General features: G+C 37.5%; 1 protein-coding gene across 16 annotated transcripts in view; it reads right to left on the bottom strand.

Moving 5' to 3' along the window:
- The window catches only part of PPP1R9A (protein phosphatase 1 regulatory subunit 9A), a 326344-nt gene that overhangs the window by 57854 nt on the left and 240691 nt on the right, over positions 1-27799 (bottom strand). For all 16 annotated transcript variants that reach the window (XM_058725032.1, XM_058725033.1, XM_058725031.1 and 13 more), the window contains 3 exons: positions 18967-19122; positions 2862-2915; positions 33-262 (listed from right to left, as the gene is read on the bottom strand). In XM_058725032.1, the coding sequence (XP_058581015.1) occupies positions 33-262; positions 2862-2915; positions 18967-19122 (440 nt within the window). The remainder of the gene's footprint in view (positions 1-32; positions 263-2861; positions 2916-18966; positions 19123-27799) is intronic.

Genomic DNA, 27799 nt, shown 5'->3' on the forward strand with positions numbered 1-27799 from the left:
GCGCCACCCAGGCGCCCCAAGAAGCTGCTTACTTTTGTTGAAAATCCTTGATCAATTTCTTTGCCTTGTTGTATTTCTTCTCCAAGGCCTGATACTGGCTTTGAGTCTCTTTGAGGTGCTCGTTCACCGTGTGGCATAACGTCTGAGCCTCAATCCAGTAACTCTCCAGCTTCAACATTCTCTCTTTATTTTCTTCTATATTCTGTTGGAGTTGGGTTTTTTCTAGTTCCCACCTCACTTTCTCATTTTCTGCTGCTTGCAGCTGGAGAAAGCAAATGTCAAGATAAGGATAATCTGGGTATTCTGTAGCAAAAATCCTTCATGTCTTTATAGTATGTTTTAAATTAAGTTCTACTGTCACATATACTTAATCATCTAGAACCTTGAGATGAGAAGAGCAAGTCGTATTTGCAGCATTTCAGAAATTATAAAATGGTAGCCTTGAAAATTGAAATGCTTGCCCAAGGTCACACATCTGATAAATAATACAGCCTGGATTTGATTTCAACTCCCATGATCTTTCCATCACACCATGTGGTTTGAAATTCTATGAACAGTAAATAAATAATGTTTTAGAGTCTGACTGATTCTATCTGATGAACTTCAGTGTACTTTCTTTTAGAGTTTTTTTCTTCATATAATTACATACAAAAAAATTAACTAAAAAGCGAAAGGGGGAGAGGCATGCTGAGAAGGAGAGAAGGGCAGAAGTACAGTTTGGTCTAATAGTTATGAGGGGAAGGGGTGTCTCTGGAGTCATTCAGTCTAGAGTTGAATCCCAGCTCTGCCATTATTGTTGGCCTTTAAACCTTAAGCAGCTAACTGAAGTTCTCTAAGACTCCAGTATATTACCTATAAGACAGAACTGTGATGTAACACAACGCCATACTTGGAACCGCTCCTGGCCATAATCTGATAAATGTTAGTTATCTTCACTTCGTTTTTATCCCTTTTAATAATATGATGGCATCCCTTATTTCAATTGACATGAACATAGTCTGTAGCTCATTATTCTGCTGACAGTGTTCTGAATTTCCAGAGCCTTATAAGCTACAATTTGCATGAAAGTATAAAAGATACTGAAAGTAAAAATATAAATTATTGCTGAATTATTTTAAATCCCTCCCATGAAACAGAAAGGAAGCTTTCTGTGTTTCTGCTTCCAGGGACTCTTAGGAATAAGATAGTAAACTAGTTCAACCCCCTTATTTCTACAGAAATTCAAGTCTGATCAGTTAGGTGAGGGGTCAAAGGTCATTTATTCACAATAACTGACCTTTAAACTAGTGCTTCACCTATTTCACATGCTTCTTTTCCAATTCAAAAGGATGCGGAGTTATTATCAATTAACAATTTTCAAAATCTAAGACATCCCCAAACCATACCACATTCAGCAAATACATATATATGTATATATATGTATATTTTAAACTAAATGCATTGACAAAACAGATTACAAAGTCAAAAATAAAAAAAATATTTCAAAATTAGGAATTCATTTTTCAACATGGATATAAAGAGTCATAGTAAAATAAGCTATTATAAATATTACATGCCAATATAATAAAGAACAAAATACAAACTTCTTATTTATAGGATTTTCTAAATTAAATGTTTTTGGTCTAACATATAAGCTTTGTTAAAGCACTTACAATCCACAGGGGAAATCTTTCTTTCCCCCTCATTATAACTCACAATTTTAAAAAAGTCTATTCTTCCATTCTGTGCTAAGAAACAATAGCAATTTAAAAAATAGGACTAGGTTTTTACTGCATCTTTTATTAAGCAATGTTTTGTATTCAAGTTGTTTATTTATCAACCACTACTAATTTAAAAATGATTATTCACAGAGCTTGGCTGACACCATGAATGATGTATAGACATGTTTTGACTAAGGAGCTACAGAGTTATTAGCTGAGAATACCATTTAACCAAAATAGCCCTGCTAATTCATCTCCATTTAAAACACATGGAAAAAACAAAGTAAGTGTTCAGCGTGAACAGGAAAACAGATCATTAGTGGTGAGGGAGAAATCATGTCTTAATTTTTAAAGGACCATAAAAACAATAAAGAATATTATTTTTAAAGTAATTCAAAAACATTTTTAAATCTTTGAAATGACATATTTGATAAAATTAGACACAATTCTAGTAATTTACAAGTACCTTATAATTCACCAACTAAACATGCCCTTTTGAATCTTGTATTATTTCATATGTAAACTAAGAATACATACTCCCTTTATCAAGAACTGTTTTTTTCCCCACAAATTTAAATAATACAAACTAAACTTGTCTAAAAATTTCCAGGAGCATCTGGCACCTCAAGTCAATTATTCACATATTGTATTAAATTCCATAATATTTAATTAATAGAACTGGAATTTTTTTCCATGAAAAAGAACGTGTTACATTGAAATACATTGTCTCTGATGAATAAGCTAAAAATAAATAAATGATTAAACCTACTTAAAATAAGATAAATAAAGAGAGATACAACCTAAGAGCTTGGATGATAACAGTATAATTAGTGGTCAAATGTAATTCGGATGCTAGAACCTTTAACAATATTTAATCTCCGAGGAAATCTCAGAGGGAACCGGCCACATATGTGCAAATATGTAAATATGTATTTTTAAAATACTGTGCTCTTTTCACGGAGGGAGTATGGTGGCACTTGCCCCCCCGGGGTAGGTGTTCTCGCTGGCAGGTTTGTCTACCTATCTAACAGTGGAAATGAACCTCTCACATCTGTACTCTTTCAAATGCACAGGAACAAATCCTTTAGTCCCAGGGTTGAATGTAGTCATGGCATCCAAAGTTTCAAAAGTACAATTCAAACACCATTTAATGGTGCTTACCTTGGTCTTCAATTTTTGAATCTCTGCTTCTGTAACTGCATGTTTGATTTGCAACTGAAAATTGAAAAGAAAGAAAAAAATCTGAACTAAGAGAGTGTATCTATATTTTTTAAGCCTCAGCGGCCAGAAGAATACCTTATCACACAGCAGAAGGCCTAGAAAAGCGCTGCAATGCAGCAGGTTGTAAATTAAAATGTCTGGTGTGTAAAATGACTCACTAGGTGCAAACTAACGAAACACAGGGTTTATGGCCCACATTCCCTAACAGATTAGGTTACGAATTTAATTGCTCGGGGACCAAAGAAAAGAAAACACATTTTCTAGCCCCCTTTGCAGCTCTTCCTTTCCAATCTGAGTGTCAAGGAATTGTCTTGGTGCGGAGAGTCTTGTGGGTGTCACAGTTCAAGCAGGCAAGTCGGCCCGAGGCCGGGTGAAGATCCGATTCCAAATCTGGAAGAAAGATGGCGCTATGGTCCCGCGAGCCACACGCACAGAAGGCCGAGCAGCTCCCACACCGCTCTGGCTGGCAGCTGTGAGGCGGTAGACGACGGTGCCGCGGTTCCACAGCGACATCGGTGATTTTTTTTTTTTTTTTTTTTTTTTTTTTTTGACTGCTGGAAAGGTAGAGATCCAGATTTCACTCCTCCGAAAACCGACTCCTACTGAGGAACCCACACCCCCAAAAGCTTTGGCTACAGTTTATCAGCATGAGAACCACCATTTACATTTGTTTTGCTTCTCCCCTCCCCCCACTTCGTTTTCTCTGTAAGGGTGAGAAGAACAAACGAAATATTTATTTCTTTAAGGAATAAAGAAATGCACCAAAATTTACAAAAAAAAAAACCCCAAAACAATTTATGGGTTGAAAGTCTTTTTTTCTGAAATCCTCGAGGCCAGATGATTTTGGAATTCAGAATTCTCCCACTTTCAGAAAGGCAGTAAGCTGCATTTTCCATAAATTGCATATTGTTCACAACTTGGTCTGTGGAGGCAGTCTGTGATCAAATACACGAATATTTTTGCCACCAAACATAGGTATTTCTCATTAAGTGTGGTATACAATAGCATCCTGTTTCAGTCAGGTTTACTACCAAATGAGTTAAACTTGCCACAAAATTATTAAAAAATTTTTTTTTAATGTTTATTTATTCTTGAGACAGAGACAGAGCGTGAACAGGGGAGGGGCAGAGAGAGAGGGAGACACAGAATGTGAAACAGGCTTCAGGCTCTGAGCTGTCAGCACAGAGCCCGACGCAGGGCTCGAACCCACCAACTGTGAGATCATGACCTGAGCCGAAGTCCGACGCTTAACCGACTGACCCACCCAAGTGCCCCAACCCACAAAATTATTTTAAACAGTTTTCAGAGCATTTTGGATTTAGAATTGTACCAGAAGGACTGTAAATGTCTAATATTACCATAATCAAATACATCTAAGGTTTTATTACCAGAAAAAGTGAGTCAGTTGATGGAGGGATAGAAACGTGCACCTTGGAGGTCACGACACCTCATAAACCTCAGCTCTCTTTGGTGTGTAACCTGCATTTTCCTGGTTTTCACCCAGCTAGTAGGGCGTATGGGAAGGATGGAGAGGGATGCTCCTTCCTCGGGTCTCCTGTTATATTGAAGTCCCTAAGGTCTACACTGCTATAGCTCTGTCACTGCTCTCCGTCTTGGGGGAGATCTGATCTCCAGATCTGAAGACTCCTGCAGTCTTGTCCATGTGGCTCTTGCTCCTCTCATCCTTATTGGTTCGTAGGGGCTTCTGTGCACCAACAGTCTCTAAAGAGGAAGGATTCTCTGTGCTGCAGTCATTCTTTTAGGAGGCCCCAAACAGGCAGTCCTAGCTCTCTCAGTTTCTCTCCACAGACCTAGTGGCACAATGCTCAACCTACAAACCTTTAGGAGTTGCTCAGAGCAACAACGTGCCTAACAAGTGCTGCTCCAAAATCATAGCAACTCCCTTCCACCTTGTTCATGAGGTCTGAGCTTACCCAAAGTCCTAGCCTGGATGAATCTCTCAGGACCTGACAGTGTCAGGCAGCCCAGCTCAAACGCTCAGATACTCCAGTGGATACTCCAGCTATGAGCCCTACAGTGAACAATGCCACTGCAGAATCACCGATGCTTGTATTTCTGGACTCCCTTTCAGATGTGGAAAGCTAAGGGGTGTAGATACAAACTGACATTGTTACAGTGAACTGCTGTTAAAACCACAACTAAGAACTTAGATCTCTGGTTCCTGATGCAGTGCCATTTTCCTTAGAAAATAGGATTAATTCAGTATCCATTTACTGAAGAGCTGCTATGCTATGAGGATAACTCTTTCCCCTTCTAATAAATATTAGTGCTAATCTCCCTCACCAATATAAACTAAAAACCAGAAGTAGCAAAATACTTAGATATTAGACATGCCTCACGCTATCAGAATTCTTTTCCACGGAGATCTTATACTTCAGTGTGCACACATGGGCATCCAGGAAATCCATGTGTCTAGGTGATTTTGAAGGATCTGCAATTGTTAGTGACAAGAACAACTCCTTGATCTTTCTACCGTGGCCAAGCGTGAAGAGTAGTTAAGTTAGACTGCTGGGATTCATCTCAGACCTACCATGAACTAGCTACCTGATGCTGGAAAATCACCGAACCTCTCTTACCTTCATTTTCCTCAGCTGGAAAATGCAGTTCCTCATAGGTCATAACCTTCTTATTGGAAGATTAAATGAGATAACCCATGCAAAGCTTTTAGCACAGTGGTTACAAGAGAATAAGACCTCCACAGTGATCCAAGACTAAGACAAGCATGATTTTAAGAACCTAGTTTTTTTTTTTTTTTAATTACCCCAACACCAGTTCTTAGTTAAAAGTGCTAAAAGCTACAAAGTGTCACACCTGAAATAAAACAAATACCTCTGGCTCTGTTTGAAGAGTAGCAAGAAATCAAAAGGGCAGATTTTACAACAAACACCGCAACCATGGGGAAGTGCCAGATTTTATTTTCTCAGTGGTTAAACTCCCTTCTGCGCAGGGTAACCAAGTATATGGCATGCAACTTTGGGACTTTGGATTTTCTTTGTTCAAATTGTTGTGACCGCTAGTAAACTGCTTCCCTGGGGCCTCGCTTCCCATATGAAAAATGAACATTTTTCATTTTCCCAAGGCCAGATGGGAAGAAGTCCAAGGCCCTTGCAAATACTACAGGTATGACATTTACGAAATGAAAGAGCCTGGAGATGGTTGTCATGGTTGCAGAGTCTAGTAATTCTTGTCTCAAGTGAGTCTTTTTATTCCTATGAATGCATATACTAGCTTAATCCACTGGTGTGCAGGACAAACCCAGGTAAAACTGTGAACAGCCAGGTTGATCTCTGGCTACCCCACCCTCCCATCTCACCAAAACAGACTGACAGAAGAGAGTACAACTCATTACCAACAAAGTGAGAACGCTGACTAAAGCTTGCACTGTTACTGAGTACAGTCGAATTCTTTCGATACAGGAGAGCGGAACGAAGTCTGTAAATTCAGACATCATTCAGAAGATGGACAAAAGTTTTAGTGCAATGTTTTCTTAGTATTCACAAGGCCTAAAATTATAAACGTGATTATTTTAAGCCTGTATGTGTATTAAGAGAACTTCTGCAAGTCCATCTCTATTAACAGGAAAAGCATGAAGAACAAATTAATTGAACTTTCATTTTTATACACGAAGAAACTGTGGCCAGTAGCACAAGTTGCAGAGCTAGTAAGTGTCAAGGCCAGGCTTTGTACATTTTAGTCCACGGTTCTTTCCACTGAATTTCTTACATTTGTGGGACCCTTTATCTGTTTTATTGTTGTAAATAATAAAAGGGAAGGAGGACAGGCACTGTCCACCTCATTGTTCAGATGGGGTCAGAGGCTCGGAGGCTCAAAGAAGTTACGTGGCTTCTTCAAGTTCCCAGTAGAAGCAGGTGCTGGAGTGGAAAATACCTCAGGTCTGACTCTCCCTACTTGTCTTTCCCCTTTCACCAGGTACCTAATCAGCTTTGGGATACACTTTTCATTTGATCTTCACAAAAACTCTGAGGCTTGTGTCATCACTGTGACCTCCCAGTTGAGAAAGTACTACTCCAGCTGGAAACCATGGATCACTGCTGGTAGTCTCTGAGTGTTCTGACAGGAAATACAAAAATGGTGCTTAATCAGCTGCTGTGATTACTCACGGAACTTAGGAAGAAACAGCTCTCTCATTATTCAATTAGCATTTACTTAATGAGACTATGTGCTGGGCTAGTCTCTGAGGACCCAAGAACATGACAGAATCTACTCTCAAAACACTGTAGGGAGACTAATAAACACGACCTCCTGAGAGCAGTTCCCAGGTCACTCTGAGAGAAACATCACAGGGACCCTGCTCCGAGATGGCCTGATCAATCTTTTATTCCCATAGCCAGGTCACATGACCTTAGGCTTTGGCCTGTTTGTCTTATCCCCACTTTGGCACATGGGCAGGATGAGACCGAGATACCTCCGTTTCACGGACAGAGGAAGAGAAAACCGCTTTTCAAAGAGATGAAGTGACTTGACAAAAGAAGCACAGTTGGTGGACAGCGGTGTTTCCTTATTCTTGAGCAGGTCTCTCTCCATGCGCTTAATAACCTTTCCAAAAGACAGGTCCAGGGGTTCGTCCATCACTGCCTGAGACTGGTCAGGCTGACTGACTGGAGGGACAGGAAGTCAACACGGCGGGTTAACAGAAACCCAGCCTGAAACACCTGTTGGAATTCTGGGGCTTCGGAGAATCTAGGTTTGGAGAAAACACTTGGGAAGCGAGGATATCAGTAAAAAGAAAAGGTGATGGATTGCAGATCAGTGTCTTAGCTTACAAGACCAATCTCATCTCTTCTGCCATCTTTTAACATGAATACCGTGGAAGTCACAAATAAACATATACGTCCTACAGAGAACAGTAGCTCTTATATAACATTCTGCAGGGGTACCTGCTGTGTATATTTTGTTTCTTTCTTTCAAAAAGTTGAATCCAGAGCATGAACCATATCACTGAATCAATATAATTTGAATATAATTGCGCTAGAAATAGAAACATCCTCATACAGAAATAGAAATGGTAAGACTAAACTTCTGTATTTTCTTTACCTATCCTGTGTAAGAACAGAAAACATTTTTCTTTAAAAAGTGCAAAATACTATATTTGCAGCAAAGATTTTAAGGCATCTCTAGTGCTAGAGATTTTATAATCAGATGACAGCAATATTCTCTGTTGTTATTTTACAAGGGTGAAATAATAAGTGATTGTTGCACAGTACTTTATAAGTGTGGTTTCAGCACCAGAATCAAAATTTTTAGAATTATCTTTGTAATTATTTGATCGAAGTCTGTCTTATCTATGCCAGGGTAGGCTCCACAAAGGAAGGAATGAGAGCTGTTTTTGCCTATACTTGAGTGCTATTAGAATGAAACGATGCCATATTCTTTTATAATTTCTGCTCAAAGCTTTACATGTGGTACCTATCTTTACTTTAACAAGTGTTTTCTCAGGGAATAGCTGATGCAAAATTAGCTGAAGTTCGTTAAAAAAAAAATTAAAAAAAAAAAAAAAAAGGGCGCCTGGGTGGCTCAGTCGGTTAAGCCTCCGACTTCAGCTCAGGTCACGATCTCACGGTCCGTGAGTTCGAGCCCCGCGTCGGGCTCTGGGCTGATGGCTCGGAGCCTGGAGCCTGCTTCCGATTCTGTGTCTCCCTCTCTCTCTGACCCTCCCCTGTTCATGCTCTGTCTCTCTCTGTCTCAAAAATAAATAAACGTTAAAAAAAAAAATTAAAAAAAAATTAGCTGAAGTTGGGTGATTGAATAGTATAATAATCCAATCTGAATGATAACACTAATTGCAGCATATGTAGCATAGGGTGAGCTACTCCAACAAGCTCACTCTCTGAGTAGGTATTCATAAACTAGTTATTAATGATGTAGGTGAAAATGGATGTAGGTGAAAGCATGTAATTACAGTTTCTTTTTAAATAAATATCTGTTGGCTACTAAGTAAACTATTTTATATGAAGTATTTTATAGTTTCTCTACATGATAATGGAAAGTTCCATAAAGATAACTTTATATTATTATCTAATGCATTTACAACTTTCTCTAGATTATTTTTCATACATTCTCTGTGCCTTAAATAAAGTGAAATAGTACAATATTTAGACTCCAATTTTTCCCTCAAGACTCCCATGACTTCTGAGGAGGAATGTGAAGGAAAACACTGGACAAGGAGTTTAAATGTCTCCTGACCAGCAGTTTCTGATTCAGCGCCTTCCTTCTTCCCACTAAATTTCCAGTGAAATACATTAAACAAAAGAAAAACTCACAGCTTCAAATGGACACTAAACCTAAAAACATCTGGTACTAGAATATGAAAGAGTCACAAAGCTGAATTTAGAAAAACTTATCCAAGCTTCCATCCAAAGGAAGGAAGATGGTTTGTCCATCCTCAATGACTGCTGGAGATCCGGAGTCCATCCAATGAGAAAGTTGGGCAACCTCTACTGCCTTTCCCAGGAATCGTCCTCAAACAAGGTTTGCCAACTCTCTCAGTATTTCACATCCATTCAGAAAACAACTACTAGAATAGGAAGAGAATGCAGGAAGGTGGCTGAAGAGTGGCATACTGCATATACATGCTCCAAAGTGGAGCAGTACAGATAGAGGTGGTCAAGTAAGCATTTTGAGAGCAGGGAATAATCTTTTTTTCCTTTAACTTATAAAACTGAGTGGCAAGATTTAGAAATATCTCACCTAAATTCAGAGAACTACATTAGATGATAGACTGCCAGAAAATAGCAACCAGACCAGAAACTAGGCACACGGCACACAGATATGTCCTCTTGATGTGGGACTAGAAATGAGATGCATAATTTTTTTTAAGTTATTTGTTTATTTTGAGAAAGACAGCATGTGAGTATACGCAAGCAAGTGGGGGTGGGGTAGAGGGAGAGGGAGAGAATCCCAAGCAGGCTCTCCACTGTCAGCAAGGGGCCCGACGTGGGGCTTGAACCCAGGAACTGTGAGATCATAACCTGAGCTGAAACCAAGAGTCAGTCGCTTAACCAAGTGAGCCACCCAAGTGCCCCTGGATGCCTAATTTAAAGAAGCAGATGGCTGCTGACTATACAGAAAGGCTTTTGTCTCATTTCCAGATAAATAGAGGAGAAAAAGTCAAACTTGATACTATTACTAAATATTTCAAGTGCAGGTAGAGAGAATATCAACTTGAAAACTCAAATAAGTAAGTAAACTGGAAGAATGATGTATCCTGTAAGTAAAAATATTTTAAGGTAACTCTCTAGAATACTGGGCTGGAGAGAAAGTGAAAAACCATGAGGAATGGATGGCGAATAAGGAAACCAAAAATGTAGTAAGAGAATTAAGTCATGTTAGAAATGCTAAAATGCATAAAGAAATTTGAAGTAAAAAGCATATTTAATGCTACAGAAAACTGAATCATTGATATGAGAGAACACATTTGAGAACAACCTCAGACAGAAAAAAAAGAAAAGAAAATATGAACAAGATAATTAATATAGAACACAAAATGTTTCTAGAAAAGAAACAGCAACAGAGAAAAAATAACAGAACTAAAGAAAATATTAATCAACTAAAACCAAACCAAAACACAAACATAAAACAAGGAAAGCAGATTAAAAGGAAAAAAAAATCAATGAAAGGAGGCCTATTTCTTTTTTTTTTTTTCTTTTTTTTTTTTTAACGTTGATTTATTTTTGAGACAGAGAAAGACAGAGCATGAACGGGGGAGGGGCAGAGAGAGAGGGAGACACAGAATCGGAAGCATGCTCCAGGCTCTGAGCCATCAGCCCATAGCCCGACGCGGGGCTCGAACTCACGTACCTTGAGATCGTGACCTGAGCCGAAGTCGGACGCCCAACTGACTGAGCCACCCAGGCGCCTCAAGGAGGCCTATTTCTAAGAAATTATGATAAAAATTTAAAGTACGAGGCTAAAATAATTCAAGCATCCAAATGCCAGATTGGTGTTACACTTTTCCTTTACAATATGCAATGCTAACTCAAAATAGTGAAGCCTGCCCTACAACACTGTCAGGAAAAAAATGTTGTGAAGCAAAATATTAAGCCTAACTAATTATCATTTCTATGTCATAACAATTAGATTTTTTCCATTCTCAGTATGGGAAGCTCATGAAAGCTATACCTGCATAAATACTTAATAAATTACTTAAGGATATACTCTGAGAAATGAGAAATTATGATGTAAAGAGACTAAGAGTTGAAACCAAGTAAGCTAAGAGTGTAACTATTTGTTGTATGTATCATTATAAACCTAATTGAAAATACGTAAGTTTTTAAAATGTGACAATTATATTTCAATAACAATCTTGTCTTAGAAACCAATACTGTATCAAAAATATTAAAATTATATTGTTTTAGAACACTCAAAGGGTAGTTTTCTTCTTAACTTTGAAAATCATAGAAATAGAGATTATTTTTTTAAAACTTGAAGATAATCCTTCCTAAAAATCAATAAACATAAAGGAAACATAAAGCATAAATGAGATGAGATAAATTAAACTTTGATAATTATAACAATTAATTTAAATTGCTAAAGTTTCTTATTAAAAGAGCAGACTCCAAGATAACATTTTCAAAATTTACAATAAAACAAAGTACTTCAATTAAATTTACATGACAAAAGTACACATGTATATAAAAGTATGTTTATCCAGCAACTACAAACAAAAGTAGATTAGTAACATCAAACAAAGAATACTTAAACACAAAAAACCCTTTGAGTCATATTTTATGTGCTTTCAACATAACATTAACATAGATAATCAAAGCTATTAGGCACAAAACATAATGAGGTGTAGTTTTACTACATGGGTCTCAATTTACTAGGTTAAATAGGAAAAATGACAAGGATACAGAGGGTAGAAAACAATATTACTTTTATCACAAATATGCATATCAATCTATAACAAAAACACCACTTTTTAACAAAAATCAAAACTTGTAGACAATATTATCTAACCACAATGTAATGAAACATTGGATTAATAATAAAAAGTTATAAATTAAAACCTGTTTCCTCAATTATTGAAATAAAAGAGAAAATAAAAACAATAAAAATAAAAAATATAGACTATTTGCAAAATGATGGCAACAAGAAGAATGCACACTGAGGTTGAAAGATGTTGCCAAAGACAGCTAAACAAAGAGGGATTCATAGTTTTAAGTGCTTTCATGTTTGAACAATTAAGTAAATTAACATTTAACAATTAAAGTAAATTCAACATTGGGGCGCCTGGGTGGCGCAGTCGGTTAAGCGTCCGACTTCAGCCAGGTCACGATCTCGCGGTCCGTGAGTTCGAGCCCCGCGTCAGGCTCTGAGCTGATGGCTCAGAGCCTGGAGCCTGTTTCCGATTCTGTGTCTCCCTCTCTCTCTGCCCCTCCCCCGTTCATGCTCTGTCTCTCTCTGTCCCAAAAATAAAAATAAAAAACGTTGAAAAAAAATTAAAAAAAAAAAAAAATAATAAAGTAAATTCAACATTTATTGTCAGAAGTTAGAATAAGAGAAATCAAACATTCCGAAGGATAACAGAATGATGGAATTAATAAAAAAAATAAAGGTAAAATGACTGAATTAGGTAGGGGCAAAATGGCCAGGGTAGTGCAACATCACATACTAACAAAAGCTATTTGCTGCCTTTCCTGGATGCAACTTTGAAGATGCCAAAAATGAAAAAAGAAAAAAAAAAAAAAAGGAGACTTGATAGGTGTCAGGGTCTCAGTCATCAATTAACAAAAAAACTTGTAAGAAACACTTAAGAAACAGAAAACAGGTGTTTCCAGATGTGTTTGTAAAAAATGAGTATGAAGCAATCAAGTGTCTATAACCAAGAATGAGAGACAGCAATCTAGTTAATCTTTAATCTTATACATATGACCTGGGTAAACCTGCATCTGCAAATAAAGCAGGGACACTTTATTCCATTCTTCTTAAGTTTAGACACCCTGGCCACTAATTTAACCTTTGGTGCCATGTGGTAAAATAGTAGCACCAGGATAATGGTGAATTAACATCAGGATAGCACTGAAATCCCATTAGAGTTAGGAAGAAGTGTAAGTGAGGTGGAACTAATTACTTTGTAAAAGGCATGCCTATAAAAATAGGTAACTAAAACTCCTGAAATACAAAAAAATTGAAGAAGGAAGGAAAGGCAGAGGAGAGTATGCTATGGCTATTATTTTGTCAAATGGGAGGCACAGCTACTGATCTGCATTCTATGTTACTAGAGGAAAATAACCTATGACTGAGTCAAAACTACTCATGTGTAATCTCTAGAACAGAATGAAAATGTATAACTTTTAAGTAACAGATAAAAATTTGATGAATGTGTAATAGCAAGTAGGTAAAAGCTAAAAAAGAAACAAGAAGAAAGTATGAAAATTGAAAAACATAAAATAAGGTGGCAGCTCTAAGTTCTAATATTAAAGTGATTACAGTAAATGTAAATGGGTTAAACTCATTAATTAACTGACAAAGACTCCCACAGTAATATTAAGAGTAAGATTTAAGAATAGGTTGGCTAAAGGAAACACATTTGAACAAAAGGGTATGAAATGGCCAAAACAAAGATGGAAAAAATAGATGCTGTGAAGCAAATATGATGCAAGAGAAAGGCAGTGTTGAATTTTTACTATCAGACAAATAAAATTTGGGGTAAAATGCATCATAAGGGACAAAACAGATGTTACAATAAATCAAAAGGTTGTAACGATCCTGAACATATATGCAGCTAATATCAAAGATTTAAAATATGTGAAACCACAACTGATAGAATTATAGGAAGGAAAAATAACTATAGTTTGTGATTTTGACATGTGCTTTTCAGAATTTGTAGATCAAGCAGACAAATCTAAGCCATGCTACAGAGAAGAAATGTATATTTCTACTATTAATAATATTTACATAAATGAAAAGCATATAAATTTCATACCCAAGCACAGAATACTTGTTTTTTTGCATACATGAGGACTATTTAAACAAACTGTTTATGAATTAAGCTACAAAAGAAGTCTTGAGAATTCTAAGTAGCTATCATATGGAACATATTTTCTGACCAGAATGTGATAAAGTTAGAACCTGATAACAAAAGAAGAACAAAACAAAGTTACATATGTCTGGAAAGTAAAATATACCACTAAATCATTCTTATATTAAAGAGGAAACCCCTCTTTTATATTAAAGTATTAAAGAGAAATTACATCTAAATGACAATGGCATTCTAAATGTAAAAAAATTGGAACATGCAACTAAAAATAAATATTTAGATAAAATATAGCTTTAAATATATTTATCAGAGTGCAAGAGTTATCAAAAATAGAGTACTAACTACAATTGATCAATACCAAAACAAGAAAGAAGGGCAAAAGTAAGATACTGGTAGGAAATAACAAAATAAGTATTTTTAATTAAAAAATTAGGCATGTAAAGGCTAGCAAGATAGATAAAAATTCTAGATAAAACAACTAAGAAAAATATTCAAATAAAAAAGAAAATAAGAATAATTATAGATAGTAAAGATTTCAGTAGTTAAGAAGTATATTATAGATCAAAATGTTAGAAAATATGAATGCCAGAGGAAATATATAAAATTCTTGAGAGATGCAAAATACCAAAACTGGCCCAAGAAAAACTTGAAACCTTGAAGACAGTAATGGCTATTATTATAAAAGGTTTTTAAAATCTTCCTCCACAAAGGCACAGATGGTTTTATAGCTGAATAATAACAAACTTTCCGGGAACAGAAATTAGTTTTATGCAAGTCATTAAGTCTATCTTATAAAAGTCATTTCTAAAAATAGAGAAATTGAGAAAACTTCTTAACTTATATTGAAGCTAATAGAGAACCTTTGTGGCAGCTTTTGATTAATCCACTTCAGTTAAGATCTTCTGTTACTTATACCTTGTGTAACTAATAGAGGGTACGATAAAATATTAGAGAGGGCCAGAAAAAAAAGACTCCAATTAAACAGATACATTACATAAATGTGGATTAAAAGAGTCAATGTGATAAAAATGCCAGCTCTCTGCAAGTTAATTTAGTAGTTTAATGTAATTACAATAAAAATGCAAAGAAGTTTTTCCAAGGGAACTAATAAAGTGATTCAAATGTTTTCTTGAATAGGTTGAACACTACCAGAATTTTGAAGAGTTAGATGAATCTGATTTACTCCATCAAAATTCAGTATATATTCTAACAGCATTGTACCAAAGAATGAGAAAACAGAACTGATTATAAGGCCAAAAGTAGTCCAGAGTGTAAAGGCACCAATTCTGTAGATAATAATGCTGGCCTTCCAAGCAGAGGGAAATGCATAAATGAGTGTTGAATAAAAGTGCCAGCTATCTTGTCAACTACTTGGAGAAATTAAATTAGGTGCCTGTCTTGAATTATACAACTTACGGTGTATGCTTTATACCACTGATTCACCAAATATTTAACCACTAATTATATATGAAGAAATATGTGAAAACCTACAAGAGCAAGCAAAAACAGAGGAGCATAGAGGCTGGTAGAAGATAGGAAATTGGCCAAAAGTAGGACTGATTGAGATAATGTCATTGTAATACGTTTTGCTCAAAGAGCACAGCATGCGCTTCTGTTTGATACAATGTAATCGAGAGAACTCTCTGTAACAGAAGACTTTGTATAGACTCCAATACACATGACTCTCCACCTCCACCCCATTTGTATGGAATCTTGTGAAAAATATCTAGTGCTGTAAATTACTTGGACATTTATGTTAATCACACAAGGAAATTTAAAACTGTGAGAGTGGCAGTGTATAAGACACAAATGCTGAGATGGAATGCCACACAGCTGATATTCAGTGGCCATCTCCTGAAGAAATGAATATATTAATCTGTTAAATATATCACAAAAAAGAATACAAGAATTAGAAGTGAAACAATGTGGTATTTGCTTAATCTTGAGGTGAGGACACACCTCCAATTCTTAAGAACCAAAATTAAAAGAAAACTACAGATTCAGTTACTCAGGCTAAAAATAAATCAGCTGTGTTACACAGAATGGGTCCAGATTATGCAGTGGCATACACCAAAGTCAGCAGTCATTTTCCGTAAAAAGCCAGATATCAAATAATTTAGGATTTGCAGGCCACATGGTCTCTGTGTAACTACTTAACTTGGCTTTTATAGCCTGAAAACAGCCACAAGCAATAAATAAATAGATGTCCATGGCAGTGTTGAATAAAACTTTATTTACAACACAAGGCAGTGGGCTAGATTTGGCCAACAGGTCATAGTTCACCAACCCCTAGGTCTAGATCATGTGGTCGTCTGCACAATGGTGTACACACCTCAAACAATATTTACAGAGCATTGACTCCTTGGCTCAACTCAGAAAGTGGGAGATATAACCTTCCATATACTATTTCTGCTTTTTATACTCTTTAGCTCCCATAAAAGAATGCGGACCCAACTTCCAGCTCAATCATCTACCAAAGAGTAGGGTCATACTCAACTGGCAACATGGGTAAACTATATTACAGGCCTTTGCCCAGATATACTACCTTGATTTCACTGCCTCAAACCAGGATTGAGAGTTACAACATTCCCGAAGATTTTTTTTTAAAGAACAAGTGGTCCATCTATACTTCTAGATAATCTGTATTCTTGGGCCAAATTGGAGCTTCAGAGAAAGAGGTCCCTAGATTACCTTTTCCTCCCACTCAGCCGCTTCCAGCAGAACTTTCTTTTTCTGCATTGCTCTTTGAAGATATCAGTTAATTTAGAAACCCTTTGTAAGAATTGGCCCTAAGATAGGCATTGCTACTCCTAATGTAAAGGAGTATTGTGATCATTATAGAATAGTGTACTTCATTTGTCACCAAGGTGTTTGTATCTGATTTAGAACTAGGAGCAGTCATAAATCATCTGGAAAACCCATATATTTTGCCTCAAGGACTCTGTGTACTATACAAATGGAAATGGTTCAACCTGACAAATAATAATAAGTGGAAGAGAAATGGGCACTCTCAACACACTGGGTGGCATAAATAAATTTCTGTGTCACTGAGAAAAGCCATTTTGGTGGCAACTTGGTATTAAGTACCACAAGGTCCCAAAATACGGATATTCTTTGATCGAATAATTCCACTGTGAGAAATTATCCTAAGGATAAGTACAAAAATATTTATTGCAGTGTAACTTTTAATAATAACATTTTTAAACTCAAAACAAAGGAAATGTTACAAGACAAAAATTAAGTAGATCAGTAAGAGATCCATATAGTGAATAAACATCATTTATGGATGAATATTTGATGAGATGGGAAAATCCTAATAATGCAATTATAAGTATCAGGAGTAGGAATTTAACATAGTATATACTGTATAATCATAAATACCACAAAGTTGGGATCATGAATGATTTTTTTTTTGGTGTTTATATAACTGTGCATTTTCCAAAATTCTATAATAAACCTAAGGGCTTTTTTTCTGAACAAAAATTTACATTTTATTTAAAAAATTTTTTTAATGTTTTTTTTATTTTTGAGAGACAGAGCATGAGTGGGGGAGGGGCAGAGAGAGAGGGAGACACTGAGTCTGAAGCAGGATCCAGGCTCCAAGCTGTCAGCACAGAGCCTGACGTGAGGCTTGAACCCATGAACCGTGAGATCGTGACCTGAGTTGAAGTCTGACGCTTAACTGACTGAGCCACCCAGGGACCCCAAAAATTTACATTTTAAAAGTACATTCACTTTGTTATTGGTCCCACAAGTATAAATTTATCATAAGGAATTAAAAAGGTAAGTCAATATATAGGACACGGATAGGTATAACATCAGAACATATAAAACTGACCTACTTAGACGATACATCAGAAATTATATTTAAAAAAATTAGAAATTATGAATGAAAAAAAATTAGAAATTAGAAATAAAATTAGAAATTACAAACTTGCAATTATCAACATTGTTTTTCATGTATAGGAGAACCTTTTCTTCCAAAAGGTCAAGTCCCTAACAGGCTGGAAAGAAGGAACAATGGTTTTCAAGCCTCAGTGCTTCAGGGTTATTGTGGGCAAGCTGTTAAATAATGACACACTTGCCTTCAATAATGGAGGATGTTCCCTGAAACAATGAAGAATAAAATGCTTGGGGACCCATTCATCACTGTCTCTGTTTTACATGTTGGAGTTCTGAGTAGCTAATTTCGAAGAAGAAGAATTTATGTGGTTGCCTGCATTTGCCCTTTCAGGATCCATTTTTGGCCCTTTTCTAATAGTTCCTGCCTCAGGAGGCTGACCTCTTCAGACTCCTGCCTGGGTTTGGCCAATAGGAGGCAATTGCAGGAGGAGAGAAGGGGCTGAGTGTATATGACCCACCCTTATCCTCAGGATGTCGTTTTTTAGCAGTGGCTGCATCTTACAAAGATGCCCTTCTTCGGAAAAAAAAAAAAAAAAAGGGAATCTCTTTTCCTCTTTTCCCACTAAAGCCTTCTTTTGGGAGGAAGTTGGAACAACAACTTCCTGCTGTTGCCAGTCCCTGTGCACCTCACCGTCCCTGGGTAGTTATATTAATTCTGTTCAAGGTTCATTCATTAAACTTTAATTTCTTCAATTAAACTCCTTAGGTATGTTGTCTGATTCCTTTTGGGACCTTGTCTATTTTAAGAAAAGAAAAAAAAAACTTTCTTAGAAATCACTGCCTTAGAGGAAAGCTTATCATCAAGTCCCCCAAATTCTATAAAAATTTAAAAAATACAACCTGAACTTATCATGAAAACCAGACATTTAAGCTACAGCTTAAAAAATATGGAACAGACAAGTTGTAAGCTATCACTACGACAGATAATAAGCATTTAAAAATTAAGGACTGTGGAATGAGATCTACTTAAATTGTACCTTGAAATTCAATGAGATTCAAGACAACCTGTTATCGAAAGGTTTTCTTTTGAAAACGGATTCTCAATACATTTTTCAAACAAAAATGTAAATTTAACAATGAAATGGACATGCATAAAAAATAGTTTGCAGATCAGCAGCTTACCTCTTTGAACTTGTGACTGAGCTTGCTGGTGTCCAGGTCTGATGGGGAAAACATGTCCTCATTCTCAGGCAGCTCAAAGACTTCAATGGCCATGTCGCTGCCGGGAAGAACAGGTCCTACCTCATCCTCTTCTTCATCTGTGGCATATTCTCCTGTCTGAAAGGAAGGGGATTTCAGAAATGGAGCCGTCCTTACCCCAGGTGGAAGTGGGTTATTTGAAAATATTTTAGAAAAGGGAAGTAAAATATGTCACCAAATGCTGAAGTGTAAGTAGGCTTTTAAGTCAAGCATGCCTCATGCAGCCAATGTTAGAAACAGATGTTAGTTCAAAGATCTGAAGTGACATGTCTAGGCCATACATAAGTGCATTCCTAAAAATGTAATAGCCATCAGTAGCATCTTTAGTATAGCAACAAAAGTTGTTTTCAGTCTAAACATTTGATGGTTTTACAAAATAAAATTATATTGCTAAGGAAATAAGTAGTTCCTTTAAATTCCCACCACTAAGTGGATAAGTCACCCATTACTGAGAGCAGGGAAGAAGGAAGAGAAGATCAAAAGATTCACAGAGCTGGAAAGGACCTTAAATAAGCCTTACAAAGGTTTAGTAGATGAATTCTTCTAAGGTTTAGAGTTCAATCAGTTGTTTTGTTTGTTTGCTAACAAACGTGTTGGTTAGCAAGTGACCGAAAAGAAAGCCAGAGGTTTCTAACTCACAGACCACAGACGTGTACGGCTTTGCCTGAACAGTATTTTGATGAACCTTAGTATTTTGTCAATGCTAAATAAAAGATTCACATGAGACTCTAGAGTTCCAGTTTTCCTGGAGAAAGCCAAAAATCTGGCAAAATGGGCATGTTGCGACATGAAAACAACTGGCTGGTCAGCAGCGCCTGTCCCCTTTTGGATGGGTCCCACACCTTCAAATACACAACTTTTACCACCCCGTGTTGTTCCATGCTGTTAGCTCACTCCGTGGTACCCGCAGACCCCCGTAAGTACGTGAGTTCGTGACCCCTGGAATAAATGTTGCTCCACACCACTAACTTCCTTAACATCATTAGAAAGTAGCTTCTCTCCTGGCAGCACTGGGATATGAGACTCTAATTCAAAATAATTATTTGAAATCTATACCTTATGATGTAACTTTAAGATAAATCACTGAGTCACAGGGTCGAAAAACAAAGTTCATTTAATTTGCCCCTGTTCTTTCAGGTAGTATTACATTTAATACATGAAACAGACAGGAATTCATATTGCCTATAAAAACACTTTCATAAAGTGTGTGGAATGATCTATTCCTTTGATTAAATAGGCTTAGCATCTGATTGCTGTTTTTTTCTTTTGGATCTTTACTATATTCTTCTTGCTAACCCTGAAATTCTATTTCTCTTACTGTTTTGCACATGAAGAAAGTCTGGTCATTTACTTCAATGTAATAATTCTTAATGTCTGAAAGACCATTATTAAATTGTCATTCTGACTTCTCCTTTCCAAGTAAAATAACTCTGGTTTCCTCATAGGTCTCATTCTCTGTTCTTGTCTTGGGCCCGTACTCAGACTTCTCTCCTAGTCCTCCACACTTGTTTTATTTTTTTTTTTAATGTTTATTTTTTTGTATTGGGAGAGAGAGAGACAGAAGGAGCAACAGAGAGAGAGGGAATCCTAAGCAGGCTCCCCACTGTCAGTGCAGAGCCCCACATGAGGCTCGATCCCACCAATCATGAGATCATGACTTGAGCTGAGATCAAGAGCAGGAGGCTTAACTGACTGAGCTACCCACGTGCCACTCCACACTTGTTTTAAATTGTGGGGCCCAGAAGTAGGTACAATTCCCAGTAAGGAATCTGAGGGCCATTCACTAGGGTAAACAAAGTGCCTCAGCAACCTTCAGACACTAGTTCTCCACATGGAGGCTATGACAGCCTCAATTTTGGTGGCATTTGCATAGAAAAGTAAACTTAAGTGATCTCTGTATGACCTAGTGCCTCAGTACTCAGAACCCCAGGGCTCTTTAAAACCAGTCTGAAACTGTGTAAATCCTAAACACCATTCCAAGTGTCTCTGGCGCTGGCAGGAGACAGTAGCTGAGCAGTGGGGGCTGGTGATTCCACGTACCTTGCACTTATTGGTAAGATTAAATCATAGAAAACTTAAAAAAAAAAAAATTAACGTTTATTTATTTTTGAGAGACTGAGAGACAGAGCATGAAGGGCAGAGAGAGAGAGAGGGAGACAGAATCTGAAGGAGGCTCCAAGCTCTGCACTGTCAGCAGAGAGCCTGAGGCGGGGCTCGAATTCACGAGTCATGAGATCATGACCTGAGCTGAAGTTGGACACTCAATCAACTAAGCCACCCAGGTGCCCCTAAATCCTAAAAATCCAGATTTGGTGTGACTTTTTGTGATATTCTGTAAATTAACTCATCTCCTATTTATTCATGGTTTTAGAACCAATAGGTACTTTGTAAATCCCAGTAATGTTGATTAACAGAAGTGTAGTAAGGCTGGGAAGTACACAGTCCTGACACCTTGCCAGAAGTTTTGGTTTAGAGACATTAGACTTGTTTTTAAACCTAATTACAACTAGCAGCAAATCCATGCCTTTATTACAAAGGCCTAAACTGGGGCGCCTGGGTGGCTCAGTCGGTTGAGCATCCAACTTCAGCTCAGGTCATGATCTCATGATCTCATGGGTCATGAGTTCAAGCCCCACGTTGGGCTTGCTGCTGTCAGCGCAGAGCCCACTTTCGATCCTCTGTCCCCTCTCTCTCTCTGCCCCTCCCCCGTGTACTCTGTCTCTCTCAAAAATAAAATAAATATTAAGAAAATATAAAGGCCTAAACCAGGTATATAAAATTCACTTCTACATTATCGATTTGATGGATTTCCTGAATGACTCAATAAAATCTTAAGCTAAATTTAAAATCTGATGACAATGTGACACATTACAAACATAAAGTTGAAATGAACAATTTGATTTCCCTTTGCCAGCTTGAAAATAGATACTTTTTCACTACATGTAAGGGAAAGAATATAAACATGTGCCTAGAACGGGGCCTGACATATAATAGGATCTCAACAAATATTTTTAAAAGAATATACTCAAGAATGCCAATTGCATTTGCTTGGTAATACCTATAACCTCCTAAGGGGGTTTTCAATCATATAAAAAAGAAAAGAAGACCCTGTGAAGTCATTTGTTACGAAGGCAGTATTCTGTCACATTTATTATTTTTTTTAATACTACTTACAGTGAATAACAGGATTAGGGTATATACAGTATATGTAATTCTTATCTCTAAGTATAGTTCTGGCTTTGTCATCCATTTTAGTTATCAAAATTACCATCATAAATGTAAGTTATTAAGAGAATTCTTCCTCTTGACTCATTTTTTTTTACTTTGCCAATCTTCTCTCCTCAGTATCCAAATTATCTGCAATTCTGCTGAAATTCTTTTTTTTAATTAAAAATCTTTTTTTAATGTTTATTTATTTTTGGGAGAAAGAGAGGCAGAGCACAAGTGGGGGAGGAGAAGAGAGAGAGGGAGACACAGAATCTGAAGCAGGCTCCAGGCTCCGAGCTGTCAGCACAGAGCCCAACGCAGGGCTCGAACCCACGAACTGTGTGATTATGACCTGGGCTGAAGTCCGTCCGACTTAACTAACTGAACCATCCAGGCACCCCTGCTGAAATTCTTTTTATCTTTCTTTGCATCTTTCCATTTACTAATGTTTTGTCTTTTTAATTAGTCTTATAAGCATCCTAAGGTCAAGATAGGGTTTTTTTAGTGTCTGTTACTATTAGAGGCTCTGGATAGGGTGTTTAAAAACTCTCACGCCGTGTGGAATTTAACAAAACAAATGAGCAAAGGGAGAAAAAGAGAGAGAGAGAGAGAGAGGAAGGCCAACCAAGAAATAGACTCTTAACTACAGAGAACAAACTGATGGTCGCCAGATGGGAGTTGGGTAGGGGGATGGGTTAAATAGGTGATGGGGATTTAAGGGGCACACTTGGGTTTACACTAAACGTTAACTAATTGGAATTTAAGTAAGAACTTAAAAAAATCTTGCCATTCTCTCTTGATGATCATTTACCATTCCCAACATAAACAGGCTTTATAATAAAGGATGCATTTACCACAGAACCTCATAAACTTCTAGAAGTTAAAAAGTTACATTTAGTAGACTAAGAATGATGTGTTCTGATTCTTTGATCTTTACTGAAAATGGATATTACTTTTATGGTTAATCTGAAAATAAATTACATGGAATGATAGGTTAGTAGAATTTCATAAACCTCAAAATTAGATTGGATTAAATCTGCCATTTACAGAGGAAGACGGAAAATACTGCATCAAAAAAAAATATGCCACAACAAAGTATTTCCATTGATATCCATCTTCTCCTTATTTCTGGCCAGATTCAACATCTTTCAAGTAAACAGAGACTCCTGAAAGTCCTTTGTCCCAACGTGAAAATCCACTTTAAAAGAAGTACAAGAACTGACAGAGATAGTAAGGGTTCCTTTTCACAAATCCTCATCTACCTTCTTGATTAATATCTTATACTTCCCTTTTTTTAAGTGTTTTTTTTTTTTTTTTTTTTTAATTTTGAGATAGTAAGAGAGAGAGAGCATGAACAGGGGAGGGAGAGAAAGAGAATTCCAATGCGGGGCTCAATCAAGAACAGTGAGTTCATGACCTGAGCCGAAACCAAGAATCGGACACTTAACCAGCCGAGCCACCCAGGTGCCTCTATTCTTATACTTTCTTATCGCCCTCCCAAAGACACAAAAAATGAATAGCAATTCTTTGGTAACTTACTGAGTGCCCAATACTACACTCCTTAAAACTGTAAGATATAGGTATTACTATGTCACTGTAATTAGAAGAAACTGAGACTCAAGACTATACCCAATGATAGACAATTTGTTATGCTGTTGATGCTACATCCAACACATTCCAAAGCCCATGCTCTTTCTTCTGTACTGTGCTGCTTTCAGTCTACAGATAAAGTAAAGCTTTCTGGGATAAAAAATGGCAATACATTCCTTTCATATTTCCCCAACCAAAACGCTGGTGCATAATCCTGTTGTGTTGAGGTTTACCTTCCACATCTCTGAACATTTTCATCCAATTCCCTTTGAAGACTTGTACCTGTCTCTAGTGAGCTCCAAACCTTTTGTCCTCTTCTTTTCTCTCATAACATGCTCACTCTGGGCAAGTGCACAGAAGTCTCCTTTGAAGGGTTTGGCCTACGGGTCTGCTCACTGATGTTTCATGCACTCTTTCTTTCTTTTTTTTTTTTTTAAATTTTTTTTTAACGTTTATTTTATTTTTGAGACAGAGAGAGACAGAGCATGAAAGGGGGAGGGGCAGAGAGAGAGGGAGACACAGAATCGGAAGCAGGCTCCAGGCTCCGAGCCATCAGCCCAGAGCCCGACGAGGGGCTCGAACTCACGGACTGTGAGATCGTGACCTGAGCTGAAGTTGGATGCTTAACCGACTGAGCCACCCAGGTGCCCCACATGCACTCTTTCTTATATAAACCAGAACCACAGCATACAATCTATAGAACTACTGCAGTGTCTTAAAATGGATGGAAAAGATAACTTCCAAGGCAAAATGAATGCAAAATTCCTCAGATGTTTATGGTCTGTCTCTCTTACATTTCCTTCTCACATCTGGCTTTCTTGAGCTACCCATCTTTATTGTCTCTTCCCAAAGCATTTCCTCTCCTATTCCTAGACAACTTCCATTATATTTGTATTACATCAGAGCACTTATTTTATTAAAACAGTAATAAGTGCAGCTAGCTGACAGGTTCTGCCTCTTAGTGAATATCTAACTTTTGACTGGTGGGAGCAAAAGCATGTAGACATTCTCGAGCTTTGAACACTCAGGAGAGCTGTAGACCTCATTTTAGGTTTTACAGAAGGAAGGGGCATGATCTGTTATATTGGTGAGTTGGTTAAGTGGAGACCAACTAAACAGTCTTCACTTTGAAGTCACTTAGGCCTGGATTCAAATCCTGGCTCTACAGTGTTGGTAAAGTTAGCTTCCAGGTCTAAGTTTCAATTTCCTTATCTATAGAGTGAGGATAAAAACATCTCCTTAGTGTAACAAGGTTATTGTGAGGTTAAGTTACATGGTGTTCAGTACAAGGTGTGGTACGTGGTAGATGCTCAAAACAAGCAATAGCTGCCAGTCGTGGTGGTAATCCTACAACAGCAACATATACTAAAGCTTCTCCAAGTCTGCATCTTATAACCAGATATTTGCTAAGTTCTGGTCTCAGAAATACAATACCCTACAAGACCCTGCTACCGTATCACATGAATCTTTGATAAGCAAATTGGCCATTTCTGAAGCAAAGCTTTTCTTTTCCCTAAACCTGCCCCTCTTCTTATATTCCCAGTTTCGGAGGAGGCATCAGCTTCTGCCCAAGACCAAGAAAACTATCAGGCCTCTGTTCTCCTCACTTATGCCCCGCCCCCTCGCCCCTGCCCTCCTGCCCTAGTGATGCAAGATGAAGACCCATCTACTTCCCTCCTCCTATGAGTCTGCTGCTTTAAGACTCTTCTAATCCACTCCCTTATGCTTCTACTATATCCTTGCATCACTCACAAAACTTGGGCCTTTTTTTATATCTGCCTTCTCCTATTATCCGCTTTCAACTGTAAGCTCCTTGAGAGCATCAGGTATGATTTATTCTTGCACTCCCAGTGTGGCTAGCATACCGCTTGGCATATAGTAGGCACTAAACAAATGTTTGCTGAATAAATTAATACAGTTTTAGCCGCATCTGCACAGCACAGCAGAGCCCTGATTTTCCTGTTAATTCTCAGCTTTCAAGTAAGAAATATGGTGGAGCACAGCTGCAGCTCAGGCCTAAATGACCCTTTTGGGGATTTTCTCTTGTTGTCAGGTTCAACCATCAGCAGTAATTTTTGCTCTAGCAATGTTTGCTCTGGTAAATTCCGGGAAACTAAATGGTGCTAATCATAAAAATAGCCTTGATTATGCAGTTTCTGTTGGAATTTGTTTACTGGATCTGAATTTGGTTATATATATTTTCAGACTCAGTTCTGCTAGAGAATAGAAGAGAGTTGCTTTTTCTCTGGAGGAGAAAGACCTCAAACTAACACTTTAATGTTTAAAATTCCTAAATCTGTGCCAGTCATCCAGATGGCTTTCAGCAAAAGTAGCTCCTTCTCTGCAAAGGCATCTCTTTCCATTTTCTGTCAGTTGACTTCTGTGTGTCCTAGTTTTGTAATGTTAGGCCATTTGGTCTCTTTGCTCATCTATAAAATGGGAATAACAGCATCTTCTTCATAAGGTTGTTGGGAGAATTTCCAGTAGCGATACCTTCAAAGTAATAATCATAATGCCAAGAATTTCCTAAAGACTAGATGACTTTATGACTATGATCATTTTCACCATCCCTGGCTTCTCCAGGACAATGACAGCAAAAAAAGCATGGGCTCTGGGGTTGGCAAGACAAGGGCCCCAAAAGAGAAAAAATAATTTCACAGTTGCACGGTAGCTGGCAAGTCATTTAACTTCTATCTTTTATGCTCACCTCTTCTGTAAAATGGCCCCAAAGATACCAATCTCATAGGATATTGAGAGGATTCAAAGAAATTAAGTACATAAAACATCCACCATGATGCCTGGCCCAAAATATATATTCCCTACTCCTCTCATTTCTCAAGTCATTCAAAATTTTCTTGTCAGTCTTTGTTCTCAGAATGTTTTCTGATATTTCACTTCATTCTACCTTCTAGAATGTTTCTTAAGCAAGATACATCTAACAACTATATCTAAGTTCCACGTTCCCCGCCCTCAAGCACTCAGCTTCTCAGATAATTTGCTGACAAATTATTTTTCCTAAAATTCTGACTAGGTAAATTTAAGATTTGCCTATAAATTTTTTTGTAACAACTCAAACTCATCTTTTCCCTTCTTAAAATTTCCTAGCAATTGTGGTAGACGGTTTGTAAGTTAGCGTCTGATTTTACAGTATTTTAAATGCCTTCTTTAGTTTTATTTTTTCCTCTCTTCCTTCCTTTTATAAAGTATACTCCTGAAAAGCAGGGGCTCTACTTTCCACTATGGCAGGCTCTAAAATGATCCCTAAGGATCCTTCTTCCTGGGTAATCATGCTCTTCTATAATCCATTCTCCCTTGAATGTGGGCTGGACCTAGTGACTCGCTTCTAAAATCAAGAATGCAACAAAAGTGATGGGATGTCCTTTCTGAGATTAGTTTACACAAAGACCATGACTTGTGTCTCTTTTGTCCTCTTGCTCTTGAGAAACGAGCTGCCAGGTTGTGCATGGCTCTATGAAGATGCCTACATCGTAAGGAACTGAGGTTTCTGGCCAGCAGCCAGCAAGGACCTGAGGTGTGCCAGTGGTCACCTAAGGGAGCTTGGAAGTGCATCTTCTGTGTCCTGCCAACACCTGCAAGTGGGCCTGGAAGCAGATCTTCCCCCAGCGGAGCATGGAGATGACTGGGGCTCTGACCGACACCTTATTTGCAGCCAGGGACAGATCTTGAGTCAGAGGCATCCAGTTAAATGGACTCAAAGATACTGTAATATAGAAATATTTCCTATTTTAAGTTTCTGAGTTTGGGTCATAATTTGCTATACACCAACAGAAAGGGGGTACTGCCATTACAAATGCAGAAAAATGTGGAAGTGACTTTGGAAACAGGCAGTGAAGGAAGGCTGGGAGGATTTTGAAGAGTATCTTAAAGCAAGCCTAAATTGTCTGGAACACACTGTAAGTGGAAATCTGGTGGAATGGCGGGGGGGATCTTGTGTAGT

Source organism: Neofelis nebulosa, chromosome 4 (assembly GCF_028018385.1).
Source record: "Neofelis nebulosa isolate mNeoNeb1 chromosome 4, mNeoNeb1.pri, whole genome shotgun sequence".
In the NCBI taxonomy this organism is placed as follows: Eukaryota; Metazoa; Chordata; class Mammalia; order Carnivora; family Felidae; genus Neofelis; species Neofelis nebulosa.